General features: G+C 40.5%; 1 protein-coding gene across 1 annotated transcript in view; it reads right to left on the minus strand.

The window, feature by feature from the left end:
• Epm2a (EPM2A glucan phosphatase, laforin) overlaps positions 1 to 20418 on the minus strand; it is a 101669-nt gene extending 81251 nt beyond the window's left edge. Inside the window, exon 1 of the mRNA XM_055627729.1 lies at positions 20089 to 20418. Coding sequence (XP_055483704.1) covers positions 20089 to 20404 — 316 coding nt within the window. The 5' untranslated portion in view covers positions 20405 to 20418. The remainder of the gene's footprint in view (positions 1 to 20088) is intronic.
• Positions 20419 to 20630: the final 212 nt, after the last annotated feature.

The following is a 20630-nucleotide window of genomic DNA, read 5'->3' on the forward strand; positions in this document are numbered from 1 at the left end:
AGCACAGCAAGCAGATGCCATCTATGAACAGAAAAGCCTATAGCAGATCCTGAATGCTCCTCATTCCTGCTTTTCCCTACCATCAGAACTATAAGAAATATATTCCTGTTTATTACACGCCTCAGGCTATATTATCTTAGAGGTAAACTAGAGCTTTTATTTCTATGAAAATCAAAATTCAAACTATATTATAATTAGATCTTACATGCTCATCTCATTTAAAATTATCTCTTTCTTTATCCCATCTTCTATATAAGTAAAACAAGTGTCTGTGATTTGTAGGAATAAAACTAAAATGTTGAGTCATTTGCTACTTTCAATCTTAAAAATGTCTTCCCTAAAGTTGCTTGGTGTAAAATTCAGAAATACTCTTTAACTAGTGGTGGATTCTCTAGAACAACTGCCTCCTTTAGGACAAGAGGCATAGAATTGATCCCTTAATAATCATTACTGATCTTCCAAGACAAGGCTCCTATCTTTTCTCTTGATAGCACAATACCATCTGTCCATTAACAACCTTGATATTTAGGAGAGGACATCCAAGTGGACCAGCAACTCAACTTCTCCAAGTATATCCAACAGAAGAGTGTATATACCATTACCATTTCAGCAGCAAATGCTGCAATGATATGTTTACTCTTTCTTTAATAAATATTTGAGACAGGTAGTGTGCAGCATCACAGTAAGGACTTAGATATTTAAGAGCAATTAAAAATTTTCAAACAGTTTCAAGCAGCCATATGACAAGATCACACTTTCATTTTGAAATGACTCTCTATTAGAGCAAAAATTAATTCAGAAATAATGAAGTTGAAAGTTCAAAAGCATGGCCAATAACTCAGTAAAGTATGAGGTCCTGAGTTTGATCCCTGGAGCTCATATAAAAAGCTGGCTCAGTAGCCCTGTGGGTAATCCCAGAGCTGGGACAGCAGAGACAGGTGGGTCCTTGGAGCTAACCAGCCATACTGCATAGCCTATTTGGTGAACTCCAAGCAAATGAGAATTGGTCACAAAAATGAGGTAGATTGACATCCAAGGTTGTTTTCCGGTTTCTACACACAGACACAAACATTTACATACAAATATATGAACACATAAAATTATCCACCACACACACACACATACACACACACATGCACAAAGTAGTGAGTCCAGTTAGAAAATTAGATCAGGAATGTGATGAGGAAATATCATTGGCAGAAACAGAATAGACTAGGTAAATTCAGAAGGAAAAAATCTTCTAGACTTATGAATAATCAGACATGGAAAGAGAAGAAGGTGGAGGATCAGTAAAGACCGCCATACTTTCAGTAAGCAGCATATTATAAAGAGTGGTAGCATTTATTGAAAGAAAAAAATCTGGAGGAGCTCAGTGTGAGAATAGTGGATTATAAGTGCTGAGTACTCAGATATCTATAGGAGAATATCAAACAGAGCTAGAGTTATGGATTTGTCACTGAGGCTAAGGACTTCGACTAAAAATAGTTAAGAAACATCTATATATAAATGTCATTTAGTCATTGGATGTAGGAGAAAACAAGTAACAGGACAGGAGCCTACCACAGAGGAAGTCTGAAAGACTTTACCTAGCAGTGTATCAAAGCAGATACTAAGGCTCATAACCAAACCTTCGGCAGAGTGCAGAGAATCATATGAAAGAAGGGGGAGTTAGTATGACGTGGAGAGGATGGGAGCTCCACAAGGACCAAATATATCTGGGCACAGGAGTCTTATATGAGACTGTTTCTCCAACCAAGGACCATGTATGGATATAACCTAGAACCTCTGCTTGGATGTAGCCCGTGGTAGCTCAGGAACCAAGTGGATTTCCCTAGCAAGGGAACAGAGACTATTTCTGACATGAACTCAATGGCAGGCTCTTTGACCTCCCCACCCCCAAGGGAGGAGCAGTCCTGCTAGTCCACAGAGGAGGACATTGCAGCCAGTCCTGAAGACATCTGATAAAATAGGGTCAGATGAAAGGGGAGGAGGTCCTCCCCAATCAGTGGACTTGGAAAGAGGCAGGGAGGATATGAAGGAGGGAGGGTGGGATTGGGAGGGAAAAAGGGAGGGGGCTACAGCTGGGATACAAGTGAATGACCTGTGATTAAAATTTAAAATAATAATAATAATAATAATAATAATAATAATAATAATAAACAAGTTAGTGGACTAACAGCTCTGCACAAAATTGGTCGAGCCTCATTTATTCTCAGTAGCAATCATGCTTTGTATTCTTTGAGAAAAGTCAAGTCCTTGAAACAGCTGTGTAGTTGTGGCGATGCTTCAGTCCTCTCTAAGGTAAGCCTGAGGTATACAGAAATGAAGAGAAAGCATGATTAACATGGCTCAGGCTTGGACTCACTGCTCCACCTCCAGCAAGGATCTTCAAAGGAAAACTCCCAAAGAACCCAAGTTAGTTCAGCTCGGAATTTTAGGGAAATGTTCCTTTGTAAACACTGCCAAACAGGATATACAACAGCAGAAGGGAAACATCTGTTATTAGAGAAAGATATGGGTATGTTGTAAGCTTTTAAACATAAATCAAAGAAATATGATGAAGGAGGCAGGCCTGGGTTCTGTGTTGGGTGGGGTAACGTCTTTCCTAAGGATATTTACTAATCACTTGATCATTTAATATCTCATTGATATGGACTGAATTATGTCTCCCCAAATCCAATATACTAAATCCCTAAGTCAAGAAGCCCATATTTGAAAACAGGAGCTTGGGGAATCTTATAGAAGAGGGGGAGGGAGGGTTGAAAGAGCCAGAGAGATCAAGTACACCACAAGAAAACCTACAGAATCAACTAATGTGGACCTATACGGACTCACAGAGACTGAATCACCACCAGAGAGCATCCATGAGACTGGGCCAGTTCTAGATCCCTCACATCTATAATAGATGTGCAGCTTGGTCCTCATGTGGAACCTCTAATAGCAGGCGCAGGGGCTGTCTCTGTCTCCGTTGCCTGCCTTTGGATCCCTTTCCTCTAACTGGACAGTCTTTTTGTCTAGCCTCAGTAGACGATGTGCCCATTTCTACTTGATATACCAAAGTGGTTCGTACCCATGGGAAGTTTCTTGTCCTCTGAGAAGAAAGAGGGTAGCACAAAGGGAGAGGAAGGGAGGTGAAAGAAAGGGCCTGGAAGGAGAAGAGGGAGGGTTACTTCCTACTGGGATGTAAAGCAAATAATTTAATCAGTTAATTATTTGAAAAAACACAAACAGAAAAATATAAATACATACATACATACATGACTGCTAGCAGAAATGGACCCGTTGGTCAGACAAAATTTTTACAGGGCAATTATTATTTAAATGAGTTAAATTATGAAATTATAAAATGTATAAGTGCTATACAGAATATTCAGGGATTGTAGAGAAACTATGCCTCAATGGCATTTTCCAAGTGTGATGACTACAAAGCAGAATTGACTCCGATGCTTAGGAACAACTAGCTCATTATAAAGAAAATCATGATAGTCTTTCATAGATGGAGAAGGCTGAAGATGGAAAACCAGACAAGGATGAATCAGTGACAGCTAGAATTTAGGGTTTATGGCAGAAGGATAGATCTTAGGCTGACTGACTGACAGAGAGAATGAGGAGCACAACAACTGAAACAGATGATGATAAGAACAATTGATCCAATGGGTAGAGCAATAACGGTATAGTCTACAATATCTATATCACATGCCACAGTATACACCATAACACAACTGCATCTCATGGCTGGGGTAAGGAGAAAACTGAATGCTACCTTTAATCACTAAGAAGGCATGCTCACAAGTTCTTTCACTATAATGAAACACCTGAGATATTTAACTTAGAGCGAGAAAGGATTTACTTTATTCCACAGGTCAGGAAGTTCCTGTCCAGGATGAACCAGGTCATTCACTGTTCTGGTTCATTCAATGTTCAGCCTCTGGAAAGGGTAGCATATGGCAATGGTGAGGAGGTTATGATAAACCAAGCTGTTCACCTCATAAGCCAGGAAACAGAAACAAGAGGGGGAAACTGGGGTGGCCTTCCTCCAATCAAGAGTAATTCCCCAGTAACCTAGTGGCTTCCTGAAAGACTAAAAGCACCTTCCAGCAGAGCCACCCTGGAGAGTAATGTTTCAGTGCACAAAGCTATGAGAGGTATTCAGCCAACTGCACCTTTACCTGTCAGTTACACTTCAATTTAAAATTAAACACAACAATCAAGTTCTCCTTTATGACTTCTACAGGAAATCAGAACCTTTAATTATTTTTAATATTTTATTCAAAGCGTCAGTATTAATTAATTCATCATTCAGTGGGACAATAACCTAGTAAGAAACCAAAAGGTTTGTTCACCTATTGTGAAAGGGTCACATCACTTGGTAGCTAATTGTAACTGTGGTTCAAGGGCTGAAACAAAGAAGGCCAGTTTTTTTACATGATCTATTGTGAATGACTGGAGATATTTGCAGGATTCTGCATCTACTCTCTACATTACACACAGAGATGTTTATTAATGAGTTAATAAATTTTTATTTAATTGCTCTAATACATTTTGATGTTGGTATTTCTTTTTTTTATTTTTTTCTTATCAGTTACATTTTATTAATTCTGTACCCCAGCCGTGTCCCGATCCCTCATTCCCTCCCAGTCCCTCCCTCACTCCCTCCTCTCCACCATGCCCCTTGCCAAGTCCACTGATAGGGGGGACCTCCTCCCCATTCATCTGATCCTGTTTTATCAGGTATCTTCAGGACTGGCTGCAAAGCTCTCCTCTGTGGCCTAACAGGACTGCTCCTCCCTTGGGGGTGTGGGGAGGCCAAAGAGCCAGTCATTGAGTTCCTGTTAGAAATAGTCCTTGTTCCCCTCACTATGGGAAACCAATTGGTTACTGAGCTACCACAGGCTACATCTGAGCAGAGGTTCTAGGTTACATTCATACATGGTCCTTGGTTGCATGTCAGTCTCAGAAAAGACCCTGTGCCCAGATATCTTTGGTCCTTGTGGAGCTCCTATCCTTTCCTCATCAGACTAACTCCCCTTCTTTCTTATGATTCCCTGTACTCTGCCAAAGGTTTGGTCATGAGTCTTTGCTTTGAAAACACTGCTAGTTAGAGTCTTTCCAATGCGCTCAGTAGTTTCTATTGGCATTAAAACAATTCTATAGTCATGTCTAGACTTTTGCTATTTTTGTCACAATGACAGGTCTTTTTTTTTTCTCTCCACACCTCTCCCAGGATTGACTAGTGATTTCACTGTGTTTCACCACATGAACACAAATACAAGTTTTAAAAGTAGATACAACATTGACATTAGTATTAGTCTGACTAATAAAGCAAATGTTAGCTCTATGAGATGATTCAGTAGGTAGAGCACCTGCCAGCAAGCCTGACAACCTGGGTTCCATCCTGGAAATATACATGATGGAAGGGGATAACCAACTCATCAAAGTTATACTCTGACCTCTATACATGTGCTATGGCACAGAGGTGTCCACATGCATACACATTATGTGGTGGTTTGAATAGGTTTGGCCCCATAGAATCATGTGTGTAAATCCCTGGCCCACAGGGAGTTATACTATTAGAAGTTGTGGCCTTGTTAAAATAAGTGTGGCCTTGTTGGAGTAACTATGTCACTACAGAGGTAGCTTTGAGGTCTGATATATATGCTCAAGCTCACCCCAATGTGGAAAACAGTCTTCTCCTGGCCGCCTCCAGTTCAAGGTGTAGAACACTTGACTCCTCCAGCACCATTTCTGCCTGGATGTTGCCGTGTTTCCACCAAGATGATAAAGAACTAAACCTCTGAAACTGTAAGCCACCCCCAATTAAATGTTAGCCTTTATAAGTGTTGCCTTGGTCATGGCATCTCTTCACAACAATGGAAATATTAACTAAGACACATGCAAACACACAAAAACAATTTAAAAAATAAAGTAAGTTCTCCCAACTAGATTTTGCTACTTCACCTGACATACCTAGAAACCTATTCAAAAGCCTCCAGATCACCACTTTGTACAAAGAGATGAACTAACAATATAAGCCAGTATCATCCTGGGAACAATATCTCAATGTTTGGATGCCCAGAACATAGAGCTGATCCTAGGAACTCTTCAGAACATGGAGGATTATCCAACTCCACCCTAACACAGCCCAGCAAACATTCCTTTTAGTAGTTTCACAGTAAGTATTTTGGCATGAAATATCTCTTCAATTAAGTTTCTTTACAATGTAGATTAAAGTAGTGTAATAAAACATTCGCTTCAGTTGATCTAGTTCTGCTGTCAAAACCATCTCTGTTTTATGCTTTCACTTCTTCACATGATATATTTCCTGAGTGTTTTGGACATGCAGCTACAATGAGATTAACATGCACACTGATCTAGATACAGGAAAGAAACTAGAAATGCACAGAGGACATTGTGACAGGACTGAGCTTTAAGATATAATTTTTTCTTTATTTTTTTTCTTTATTAATTACACTTTATTCACTTTGTATCCCCCCTGTGGTCCCCTCCCTCCTCCCATCCCAATCCCTCCCTTCCTCCACCCTCTGCATGCATGCCCCTCCCCAAGTCCACTGATAGGGGAGGTCTTTGCCTTCCTTCTGATCCTAGTCATTTAGGTCTCATCAGGAGTGGCTGCATTGTCTTTTTCTGTGGCCTGGTAATGCTGCTTCCCCCTCAGGAGGAGGTAATTAAAGAGCAGGCCAGTCTGTTCATGTCAGAGACAGTCCCTGTTCCTATTACAATGGAACCCACTTGGACACTGAACTGCCATGGGCTACATCTGTGCAGGGGTCTTAGATTATCTCTATGCATAGTCCTTGGTTGGAGTATCAGTGCTCAGATTTTTTTGGTTCTGTTGCTCTCATTGTAGAGTTCCTGTGCTCTCCAGATCTTACTGTTTCCCACTTCTTTTATAAGATTCCCTGCACTCTGTCCAAAGGTTGCCCATAAGTCTCAGCATCTGCATTGATAGTCTGCAGGGCAGAGCTTTTCAGAGGTCCTCTGCATCAGGCTCCTGACTTATTCCCTCTTTTCTCCTTCTGATGTCCAGCCTCTTTGCCTTTCTGGATAGGGATTGAGCATTTTAGCAAGAGTTCTCCCTCTTGATTAGTTTCTTTAGGTGTACAGATTTTAGTAGGTTTATCCTATATTATATGTCTATATGAGTGAGTATATACCGTGTGCATCTTTCTGCTTCTGGGATAGCTCACTCAGGATGATCTTTTCCAGATCCCACCATTTACCTGCAAATTTCATGATTTCCTTGTTTTTTATTGCTAAGTAATACACTGTCCTCAGAACAAAACGACAGCCTACAGATTGGGAAAGGATCTTCACCAACCCTATATCTGACAGAGGGCTAATATCCAGTATATATAAAGAACTAAAGAAGTTAAACAGGAAAAAATCAAGTAATCCAATTAAAAAATGGGGTACAGAGCTAAACAGAGAATTCTCTGCAGAGGAATATAGAGTTGCAGAAAAACACTTAAAGAAATGCTTAACCTCATTTTAGCTATCAGGGAAATGCAAATAAAAACCACCCTAAGATTTCACCTTACACCCATCAGAATGGCTAAGATCAAAAACTCAAGAGACAACACATGCTGGAGAGGTTGTGGAGGAAGGGGAACCCTCCTCCACTGCTGGTGGGAATGTAAACTTATACAACCACTCTGGAAAGCAATCTGGTGCTTTCTCAGACAACTAGGAATAGCGTTTCCTCAAGATCCAGCTATACCACTCCTAAGCATATATCCAAAAGATTCTCAAGTACATAATAAGGACATTTGCTCAACCATGTTTGTAGCAGCCTTATTTGTAATAGCCAGAAGCTGGAACCAGACCAGATGCCCCTCAGTGGAGGAATAGATGCACAAATTGTGGTATAAGATATAATTTTTAAACACTAAATTGTTCTTGAAAATGATACATTGTTTTAAAGCCTTTCAATTAGATGTTATATAAAAGAAGGTCTACTTAACTAAGGAGCTAAAGTCATACAGAGATTTCACCCCATGAAATATTTTACTTGTGAGGATGATCCCATAAAATTACATCACTACTAAGGCTATTACATCTTAGTTTCTGTAGTATACTCTTGATATTTGTACAATGAAAAAAATTGCCTAACAACACATTTATGGAACATATCTCCATAGGTAGGCATTGTGGCTGTTTCTGAGAATTTATTCTGATTGTAAATAACACAGGCTTAGGACTATGTCTGAAAAAATATTAATTGTGGTGTCTTAACAAATAGAATTCTGTTAAGAATGAGAATGGAAATACAGATAGTCAATATCAAGTTCCTTGTAAAATCCGAAACTTCATCACCCTGCGTACACAAACTCTGTTATCATGCATCTCAACACTTTCCATAGAGAGTGACCCCTCAGATTCATAATCTGGAACCCTGAAGAAGGGTGAAGTACATGCCAATTATTTGACTGCACCCTTTTAGGAGAAAAGTTGATGCTTTCATGGCAACCTAGTCCAAAAGATTTCACTCATCTTATGAACAAACAGCGTGAGCATCTATAGGTCAATGGTCAGGCATGGGGAGTAAGGTGAAAATTCTATTAGCTGTGGAAAACAGTGAGAAGCAAATGCTTCCCATGGCAAACACATCATCTTTCTCAGTAAATAAATCCGTAGGACAATCTGACTTAATTCAAGTTTCCTTTATGCTTATACATGTGTGTGCATGTGCCAGGAATGGCTGTCCTCATGCTACAGAGCACATATAAAGGTAGAAGGAAAAGTCAGGAGTTGTTTCCCTTCTTTCTCTGTGGAATCCAAGGTTCATATCCAGGTTGTCAGGCATGCACGACAGTAGCCTTTACTTGCTGAGCCATCTCTCCTGCCCCACCCCCAGTATATTACAGTGTTAGGTAATATGATTTCTAGTTAAGTAAACCAATAATAAAATAACATCATTTTAATGTAATTGAAAAACATTTTTTAAAGGTACTCAGATGCATAACTAGATTATTTTTCTAGTTCTTAACTGTGTTTACTTTTGCAAACTCTTTGCTATAACACATGATTCTCCTCCAAGTCTGTGTCTTAAACCACCCACCAAATCGATGGTATCCTAGTTTTCCAACTGTCCCACCCCCTACCAATTGAACCAAGGAAGTCAAGCATCCTAGGAAAGTGTTCTACCACTGAGCACTTTCCCAGTCTACTTTATAATTACTTTATGTAGAGACAGAGTTTTACTAAGTTTTCCAAAATGGTCTTGAATTCATTCACTATCCCAAGTAAGCTGCAAGTTAATAATCCTCCTGCACCAGGCCCCTGAGTGTCTGGGAATATCAGCCCATGCAACCAGTGCCAGCCAACTTAAGAACTAATAACAAGAGAAAAGTCTGTGCATATTCAGTACAGATACAATTTTTCAGATATTTCTAACTGGATGTTGTTTGCCGGACTCCAAATGTGGAATCTAACAATATAAAAGGCTGAGTGTTTTGTTTACTGTTCATAGACAGTCAGTAATGAGAAAATCATTTAGAAATAACTGTGCTTGTGTTTTTCCCATTTGCAGAGAAAGGACAAATAGTGCTTCATAGGGTTGCTTAGAGAAAATCAATTAGATAGTCCATTAAAAGGATTTAACATGGGATCTGACACAGTTGGTGTTCCACAACTCTTAACTATGGTTCTTCCCCAACCCTTCTAGTCTGCATGAAAATCTGTACATTGACTTGTAGAACACAACTAAGACACACTCAGATGATTCTGACAACAGCTTTGTACAGACTGTGTTTTCAGACAAGATCATAATAACAGTAACTCCATATGGACTCATATGGTTTTTCCAGTTATTCATTTAGTTTACAAATTCTAACAAATGTCTGCCAAAAACTATGGAAACTGCCCCTGAACACTTAAAGTAATTAAAGCTCCAAAATTTTTCTTCTTGATTGTTTTTGAGGTAAACAATTTTCTCATTTTCTATTCTTGTAAAATAATGCAAATATAAGAGTCTGTTTTTACTGATTTCTTCTTGTTGGTTCATTCCTTTTGTGGATCATCATATTTGAATATTAATTCCCTCAAACAAATTACAAATTCCCCTAATTTTTCCCTTGCCAGGAAATTTGACAAACATGCTTTCTCATGAGCAAGAAAAGACCTGATCAGAGTGATACTTGCCCTTCTTTTATGCCCACACTGTTATATTAATCAGAGCCCCATAGAATCCATTTGCTCACCTTCCATGAATCTACTTAACTAACTCACTGGATAGCGAGCTCCATGTTTTTAAATTCATAGACAAAATGTGTGAGTTCTCTGAAATCTTTGCTGATATTAAAAGTCACCATTCCTGACACATTCTACCACTTGTACAAACAGGGATTTGTGTTTATCAGAAATAAATACAAAGGCAATTTCTAAAACATCAGAAATGCATACTGATGACAAAATTGAAGAGGATTTTTACTTTACATGATTTCCAATTTCCTTTCAAAAATGCAAAATTATGAACTAACCTCATCACAAGTTTCCATGGTTCTGTATAGGTATGAATACAGTTCACAATTATGACCTAAGAGATGAAAGGGAAGCTGGTCCGATGATACACACCTGTAATCATGTAGGATTTAGAGTTGGATTTCAAAAGAATCAGAAAATCACAGCATTCTCCTTTACACAGTAAGTTTGAGGCTGGCTAGGCTACATGGGATTGTGTCTCAATAAAAAGGGGGGACATGCCTTGGGAACATACTCTAGACATTTTAAAGTAGATAAAATAAACATTTTCTTTCCTGAAAACAGCAAAGTATGTGTTTGACAAAGTACAATTAAAATGTAGCATCATGCTTCAGCTGTTTAAAAGCAAAGATAACTCTATTTGAACCAAATGTTATAAACAACTTTAAATAGCCTAATCCTTCAAAGCAGCTATTGCTGCTTGGATAAAATGCAGTACCTGTGGTGGCATCAAAGCTGCCCCTGCCTAAGTAGACACTAAGAGTCAATATGCTGCTGAATGATTCCTTTGTAATAGGATAAGAATACTATAATACACATATGATCACTCATAGGGAGGCCTTAATATTAACAAATGTCAGGAAGGAATCATTCATCATGGCTCATAGGGCAGTGTTTTTATGCAATTCATCTCATTGAATTAATTCTTCAGGAAATTCTGACACAGAGAAAACTGATATGAAACATTAAAGCATTTCTCGAACATGTCATAAATCTCGAAGGCACAGGTGTAACAATAGTGTGATGACCTCATATAAAGAGCACAGTCTGCATTGTTTTCAGAAGCACCCATGGGAGGGTTCAGGAGATGGCTCATCTGAAAGAGCACTTGCCTCAGAGGCCTGAGGAACTTAATTTGGATCCTCAGAACCCATTTAAGGCTGAACACTGTGGCACACAGCTTTCATCCCAGTGCTGCCTCTCAGAAATGGAAGAAAGAGGCAGGAGAATACCCATAAGCTCATAGGTCAGGCAGCCTGGCATCTACAAAAACAAATAATAGAGCTTAATTTAAACAGGGTAAGAGGCTAGGATCAATACCTAAGGTTGCCCTGTGACCACCATACTTGTGCCCGTGCTCATTTGCACATATGCACACACACATCATGTACACACACCCAAGGATTCTAAAGCAAGTACGCTTACAACATGAGTTTATTTTAAAATTACCTCCTAAAGCATTCAAAAAAAGAGAAAAATACCAAGATTTTTGTAGGCGATTTTCATTCCTTTGTAGGTGATCCTAATTACTACATCAAAGTAAAATTTACATACTTTGGAGCAAGATAAAACTAATACTTTGCTTCTTCCCAGATGAATGAATTCTAAAAATAGTAAATCTTATGAAACTTTTTTAACTGAACGAGAATTTTTGCTTAGGATTTCTTGGGATGAAGTAGGTATATAGAAATAGGAATGAAGAAAAGACTGAACGAGAATAAGGTACTGGCTTGAAATAGAAAATTTAAAGGTGGCATACACCTTTAATCCTAGATCTTGGAAGGCAAGGCAGTTGGATCTCTGTGCATTCAGAGCCAGACTGGTCTCCATATTGACTTTCATAGTGACGTTGACTTGCAGGGCATCCAGAAGCACACAGTGAGACCTTTTCTCAAAAGAGAAGGAGGAGAGAAGTGGGAAATAGAAAGGAGAGGGAACTCAGTTACACACAAACCTCATATTAGAGTACTAGTGAAACACTGCCACCTACTGGTATCAGAAGACAGACAAAAGTCTTAAGGATTACAAGAATTCTGTGGCACTTTTCAATCGGAATAATGTAAATTAATCATCCAAAAGTGTGATACCTCAACAAATCCAGTTATACATATAGCAGAAGTGTTATTTCCTCTTTCAGAGTCTGATCGAGGATTCCATGTTTATTTAGTAGCAAGCCTAGGGCACCCTAATGATCCTCCACACACCATCTCCCCCTATCCACCCACAGGGCAACTCTAAGGAGCCTGTGAGTCCTACTCTGCCCAACCTCTGACCTCCACAGAGTTACACTGAGACCACCAAGTATACCCAATGGGTCTCCATAATACAGCCTGAGGTGAGATCTTCGCTAACATGAAAATTCTTGGAAGACTTTGATTATGTTCTCTTAAAAATTGAAAGATTTGGTTCTATTCCAAGGATGAGTATATCTATTTTAATTTTTGAATGTTTTCTGTTTTCAAATTTCTCCTTTTAAAAACTGGAGTTCTGGGCAGTGCTATATTTTCATCTGCCCTTACAAACTCAGCTCACTGGCACATGGTGACATTGAAGAAAAAAGACACAAAAGTATGGCTACTTCAGTTTCAGATGCTGAGATGTGTGTTTCTCCAGTTCATTTGTTCACTTAATGAAGGTACCAGGCATTGCTTTAGGCTTTAAGACATGTTGGGATAGCACCACGTGTTGGAAAGATAATTCCTGTAAAACATTTGTTTGGATGTAATAGATTGATACATATTAGACAAGCATACAGAGAGGTCTTTATAATGCTGTGCGTATGGAGCCTAATTCAAAGATCCAATTCTGCATGCATCACTAATCACTGAGAATCCATCGGAACCCTGGGAACTGATAATCTTGCTATGATATAGAATGATATGTCTGCATCATAGCAAGGTGGCTTATTGTATATATATACAAAGTTTTAGCTAGTTAGGTGAGAGCATCAGGACCTGTGTGAGCAAGTAATATATAAAATCAATGTACTACTTAACTAATTCATGGACTTCCAAGTTGATAAAGAGCTGAGTGATGTCAACAGAGACAAAAAGTGCACAAGTCATACACACAGGAAGACATGTGGGCTCCATACAATGCCAACTAGTCTCACAGCATTTGCTCTAGTTTGAAGGCGATATGGTGTTCCTTTTTTTGTTAATATTGTAGGTTGTGTCTCACATGGGAGGTGTTACTGAAAGCCTTAATACAGAATCCCAACAACAATGGCCAGGCAGCAGAGAGAAAGTGAGCATCCACTCCTAGAGTGCCACTAATGGACCATGGTAGATGTACATAAAGATTAAGATATTAACAGCCTTGTACCCTTAATCCAAAGCAAGAAGGATATGCATGTGTATTACATATCAATAGAAAGGTTTTTAATAGGCTTGTTAATTTTATAATGTATAATTATGTTTAAGAAATATGTATAATAAATATGTTAAAGAAGCTAGCTGCTATAGTTTGAACATTTCTATACCTTCAAAATTCATGCTGAAACCAAAGCAATGGTTATAAAGAGCTAGGATCTTCAGGGAGGTAATTAAATCAAAGAATGAAACCTTCAGGAATGGGATTTGTGTCCTTATAAAATGGTTTAAGAGGTAGGAGAGATGGCTCAGTGGTTAAGATTACTTGGAGCTCAGAGAATCCAGGTTTGGTTGCTAGCACCTATGTAGTGGCTCTTAATTCTCTGTAACTCCAGTTTCAGGGGATCAGACACCTGCTTCTGACCCCCATGGACACTGCATACATATGGTACACATGCATGCATGCAATCACTCATACACATAAAATAAAATTGTAAATGCTTCTCCTTCCACCATGTGAGAACACAGCCTTCATCTTCTTTTCATTCTACATTAAGATGAAGCTTCTTGCTGGCTCTGATGGTGAAGGCCTGGGTGAGCCATCCTCCCAAAATAATAAGATTAATGTGTATCATGAAGATTTCTAGTAAAGAACAAAGACAAACCACTGTCCCCTCCCTTAAGAGTTAATTCATATAATTCTGTCACTCTCCCATACAGGAAAATACCACCATAGAAAGCCAACTGTCCAGAAATTTTAGAAAATACTATGAAGCCTACATAAACATATAGGTCATCACAATGCTCTATCAGCACTTGGGAGCGTTTTTCTCTGCAATTGTCCTTTCAATCATTGCCAGCTCTGACCTCCTGAAAGTGTTTTCTTCCACAGTGGATTCTCTGGCCACTTTCTGCTCTCACTGTGACAGTGTTTTCCTCTATAATTATCACTTTAACCACTGTCCACTCTCACCCTTTAGAATGCCCCCACTTTACTCTGTAGTAAACACTACACTCAGCACTCCACATGATAGATCTTCCTCTCCAAAGCCATAACCCTCTAATTATGAGAAAGAGACATGGAATATTTTCAGAGCACCTGATAAGAACTCTTTATAACTATCAAGGTCATGTCAGAAACAAGGAATGCTTCCTAAGGTAGTTAGTATAATGAGGCAATATAATTGAGAATCTTCATCTCTCCCATGCTGTACTTAAAATCTTCTGCCTCCTAAATGCTGGAATCAAAGGCTTGCTCCATGCTACTAAACTCAAGAATGAGATTCTAAGTTAGAAAAGGTAAATTAGGATAAAAAGCAAAACTTGGGTAAGTATAAGTTAGTAATGCCTAAACAAGTATCAGTTCCTTCATGTTTTACAATCAATATGGGATATTAGCAACAAAGGAAAAGAACCCAAGGAACATAACCTATAGTGGTATGTCCTGACGCTGTAACTTCTCTGTATATATAAAACTATACTAAATAGCTTGTTTTCTTAAATATATGCAATTTTTTAATCCACAAGTGAAGATCAGTTATGTTATACACAAAAAAGGGTGGGGACTATTTCCAACAATGTTAGAAAATGTAACAGAAACAATGCTTAAAGGTGATACACTTATTGGAACCAGAAGACAAGGTCTCTAACCAAGAATTTAAAGAACATGAACTAATTAAGAGAGAAAGGAAATATGCAAGAAACATGAGTGAAAAGTCTAGAGATGAAAGTACAGGATTTCAGGGGAAATGGCACTGAGAGCAGACCAAAGCCTGCAGAAAGCCTTCTTCGCATGTGTTGGGGGTTGTTCTGATTGGGCCCTCAAGATCTGGTTACTCCCCTGAATATACCTATCCTTTCTGTGTAAACTGCCTAAGACATACCTGAATTTTAAATTAAATGGCCTGTACCTGGGCAGGGCAGAGTGGGGTGGGTGTGGCGAAGGTTCCTGAGCTTTGGAGGACTGGAGAATCATGGGAGACAGATGGGAAGAGTGGAGGCAGGAGGATGCCATGATGTGTTAGTGTGGAGAAGGAACCATGTGGGCCTGGAGGAAGGATTCCAATAATGGCCTAGACAGGCCCAGATGAAGAATAAAAGCAAGTTATTTATAAGATTATCGATGGAAGGTAGCCCAGGTAAGGATGGTTTCAGTGTATGGTATTAGATGGGGGCTGGGCGATGGATGGTGAGGTTATTGAGACAGCGTAGATAGAAATATCTGTCCAGCCCAAGGTAATAAGACAATTACAAAATCTAACAAGTATCTGTGTCTTATTATTTCTGATAGCAGGTCAAATAATATCACCAAAATAGTTATAGGGCAAATAATGATAAATAACATTATATAGCTCAACATCATTTTTATTAACAACAACACGTAATAAAGAAATGAATACCTGCCTCACAGTCTGGTAGGAAGACCTATATTGCACAAAAATTGTACTTGATCTCTTTTGTTTTAAAATGTAGTAGACACCAATTTACTTATCTACATAGAACCCATTCCCCCGACTCTTCTTGGTAACCACAACAACAAATTTCTTCAGGTAGGCAGAAAAGTGTTGGGTCAAATTCTATAGAAACATGGTGATTTGGGGAGAAATTTCCCCTGGAGTCAAGTATTTGAACATTTGTTCCCCAGTCAGTGGTCTATGGTTATGGAACCTCTGAGAAGAATGGCCATGCCAGAGGAAGTACCTCACAAGACACATCTTGAGGGTTTATAGCCTCACCCCACTTCCAATTCTTTCTCTCTGCTTCCTGTATGTCAGTAAATGTGTTCACCAGCTCCCTGCTCCTTCTGTCATGCCATGCCTTCCCCCATGAAGGACTCTATCCCTCTGGACCCACAGGCCAAAATTAAGTTGATTTTGGTCAGAATATTTTACTATGACAAAGGAAAAGGCAATGATACAGAAAGTCAGGCATGACAACTCTAGCTAATTCTAAACATAAAAGAAAGGGGGGACACAGTATGATAGCCCTTTAGCTCTCTAGATAAAGGGAATTCCTAAGACTGACTTTTCTGTATTTCTGTCTTCTTTTTGAATCCACAGAAGACAGCTCTGATGGTCACAGCTCTAACTGCCATCTCATGGGAAAAGCCAAGAAATTACAGTGAGACTTCTCACTTGACATTTAATTACTCTTTTCTCTAAACTTAAACATATGAACTCCTAGCTTGGTGGAATCAGTTAGATTCGGAAGATGAGGAAGAATCTGTAGAAAGTAAACCCATGGGTATGTTGAGAAAGGAACTGAGGAGAAAAGGGCTGTATGACACATTTCTTTCTGTTTGGCTATACAAAGTAATAGATTTTTAGGCTAATTCACATTGCTAACTTCCCAGTTCCAGTACAGTATTACCTGTGATGGTTAATTTTGACTGTCACCTTGACAGGCTCTAGAATCACATAGGAGACACACCTCTGCATAGACAAACATACCTGCATAGAATTTCTAAATATGGTCAACTGAAGCGGGAAAACCAAGCCTAAATGTGGGCAGTATCATTCATAGACTATTGTACATTTCATGAAATGGAGAAACTTAAAGCCCACAGGCCACTCTCTGCTGACTCACTGTGGATGTAATATAACAAGCTGCTTCATGCTCCTGACACTATGCCTTTCCAGGCATGATTACCTGAACCCTCAACCTCTGAACCAGGATAAATCCTTCCTCCCTTAATTTGCTTTTATGTTATGGAAAGTGACTAATCCATAACCAATGTGTCTGTAAATTGTAATCAGCTGTAATATGAGGTATGATGGGAAAAAAAACAACAGATAAGGAGAATAGTGACATTCGGTGAGCTACAAAGATGACTCAGAAGTTAGGAGCACTTGCCATTCTTAAACAGGACTCAGGTTCAGTTCTTGGCACCCACATCAGGGAACACAAAACTGCCTGCCGCCCCAGTTGCAGAAGATGCTGACTCCCTCTTATGGCTTCCATGGGCATCTGCACACTCAATAGTACATATAATCTCATGTAGACACAAACATACACATAAAAATAAACCTCTTGCAAAAAGGTGTTAAGAGAGATGCAGATGTGTAGTCAAACAGAAAAACAGGAGACCTAACAAATAAGCACATGCCAGTCTGGGAAAGCACTAAAGAAAAATTCTCACAACTGCACCTCTCTACACCACCAGCAAATGGCTACCATAAAATGAGTGTGCTGTAAATGTGGTAGGGAAAGGTTTCCTGGGAAAGATCCTAGTATGAGTGAGGTGTGATCTATTCCAGCACACTGAGATGTCCGCCAAACAGCCCCAGAGGTGAATGGGAACTGTGCTCAGTTGCAAGCATCCTACAGTTAGGTCACCAAACAGGTACTAAGATGGAGCACAGCTGCCAATGCCCTAAAATGGTTACCCTAGATTAAGCCAGACAGGCCTTCCTTAGGAATCAGAAACTAAACATGGTGCTCAGACATCAGTGACTTGGAAGCTCTGTTTATGAGTAACCATGAGCTTTATTCCCCCACCCATCACAAGCAAAAGAGCATCTGTCACTCATGAAACTGGCCTGGTGACTTCAGGCACACACACACACACACACACACACACACACACACACACACACACCTGACTGGGTTATGGCCTGTATTTTAATTAAAAAAAAAAAACCTGGTGGAGGACTTGCCCTTAAGCCTTTAGAAACCCTAGAAAACCTTCTTGCTCCCACATCGGGTGGCTGTTTCTTACTCTACAGAGACAGCCTGGCAGTTTGCACTCCACCCCAAATAACTGCTTCTTTTACCTCATAAGTGTATTGTTTTGTTTTGTTTTCTGCCAAGCATGTTTACATTGGGTGCCTAAATTCATTCTTCTCTGCTGACTGTTGTCATCTACCATATGCAACTATAGAGTTAGGGTCTGGCCCTTCCACTGTTTCTCTCTTCTACCTGCCTACTTGCCTCTCCTCCCTGTCTCCAATAAGTGTCTTTTTCTTGGAGCTGCTTGTTCAACTTTCCCCTTTCTGTAAAATCATACTGGTATGCCAATGTCCTGGGCACCCATCACATGGTCAGGACGCCTGTCCCCCAGGATCTGGATATTCTCTTGATAAACCACAATCCACTTGGGGATGGCCTCTGGATTAAAAATCTGTCCAATGGTAATTAACCTCCGTCCACTCACCCTATCTCTCTTCCCTGCCCCCTTCTCTCCCCTGTCTCCTCTCACTTTTTCTCTCAGGTGTTGATCTCCTTCTCTGTGCCCACCTCCTCCCTCTAATTCTTCTCATTCAAAACTGGACTCTTCAACTCCTCGTGACTACCCATCTATAAGAAGGCACTGGTAACAGCAAGAAAATAGAACATGAGCATGTGAAACTTTACATAGAAACAAAGACCATAAGGAAAGGGAGAGGGGTGTGTTATTTTAGAAATCTTTTAAAGACAATTTTCTTTAATAAGGTAATAATAAACTCTACAAAATAAAAGTCAATATCGCTTCTATAATTTAAGATAAGAATATAAAAATCGGCAGGGAAGAAAGAAGTAATGAGCATGGACTAGATTCTTCATATTTTATAGCATGTGCAGTTGCTAATTTTCATGCATTTCCAGCAGGTGTCAATAGATACTAATTTTACAAATTATATATATATATATAATGTATGTGGCAACTATCAGAGAAATTAAAAGCAGAGAAGTTAAAGTGGATGCATTTTAAAAAACAGCAATGCAAGCAAATTACTTGGTGCTTTGGGCATGTCATAAAAGCTAATAAAGGAGAGGACCTGAAAATGAAAGATCTTGTATACCTTGCACTGTTATTAAAATTATCTGATGTTATTTTATGGTGGAAAAGTCCACAGTAATACTAATATAAATGCACTGTAAAGGAAGGACAAGCAGAAGGCATCTCTCATATGTCAAACATATTTGCGTGCAGTTAGTGTGCTTACAGTGTTGTATGGTGAAAATGCTGTTTTCACTCATATTTTTATTATTATAATGTTTTTGTGAAACAAGGGCTCATTCTGTAGCTAAGCCTGGGAACTCCCAGCAATCCTTCTGATTCAGCCTCCCAAAGTACTGGGATTTCAGATCTGTGCCATCACACCTAGCTATTTTATTTTTATTATTATTTCTTTACAAGCAATATTATTTTTTATGTATCTTAAGAAATCAGGTCATGTCTCAATTGCTATTTCCCACTGGTTCAAACTCTAACGGGAAATTCCCTACAGTCAGCAGCCCTTTGTAATGCAGATTGTTAGACTTTTGAGTGGGTTACAGACCTGGGGCAGAGCTGGGGCCAGAGAATCAAAAGGGATGGGTCTTGATCAGCCCTGAGCCACACCAGAAACGCGGTGTAGCCGGGTGGGGTCAAGATGGGGTTGAGCGTGCGGTGGCCAACAACGGGTTGTGCCGGGTATAAGAGTGGCGGGAGCACTCGAGCTGCGGGGCACGCACCCCGAGGTCGCGGCCAGGGTGAACGGGGAGCTGCGGAAGAGCGCGAGCTGCGGGGTGCGTGCCCAACGGTCAAGGCCGGGGTGCATGGTTGCTGCGGGGTGCAGGCCCGAGTGCGCAGTACCTTCCCAGCGCAGCTCGCCTCCGGGCTCGCGCTGCAGGAACTTGTACCAGAACGTGTCCACACGGCCCGCGTCCTCGTGGCCCGGCTCCGCCCCGCCGGCTGCCGCCTCGTCGGGGACCAGCTCCACCTCGGCGAGCCACAGGCCGGGCTCCTGCAACGCCATCGCGGCCGCTCCTGCCGCGGTGCCCGCGGGCCTGAGACGCACGGCGCCTCGCGGCTCCCAGCGCCCCAGCTCTGGCCGGGACCCCGCGAGCAGCAGCTCCGGCCGAGCGCCGGCCACCGTCGGTGGCACCACCACACCGAAGCGGAACAACATGGCGGTGGCCCCGGTCCTGGGAGTCTGGCGAGCGGTGGCGGCGGCGCGAGCCCCGGGGCTGCGCGGACACGTGCCGCGCCGCGCGTTTCTGGCCGGGTCACGCGGCCGCGGGTTTGGGTTCCCGGAAGCGGGTACTAGGGGCCCGCAGAAGGCTGCGATCCATAGTGAAGCTAGGAAAGAGGAAAATGACACCAAGGCATTGTCCAGTCGTCTTCCTGGAGATCTG

This window comes from Psammomys obesus, unplaced genomic scaffold (genome assembly GCF_907164565.1).
Source record: "Psammomys obesus unplaced genomic scaffold, mPsaObe1.curated_primary_1811, whole genome shotgun sequence".
Taxonomy (NCBI): Eukaryota; Metazoa; Chordata; class Mammalia; order Rodentia; family Muridae; genus Psammomys; species Psammomys obesus.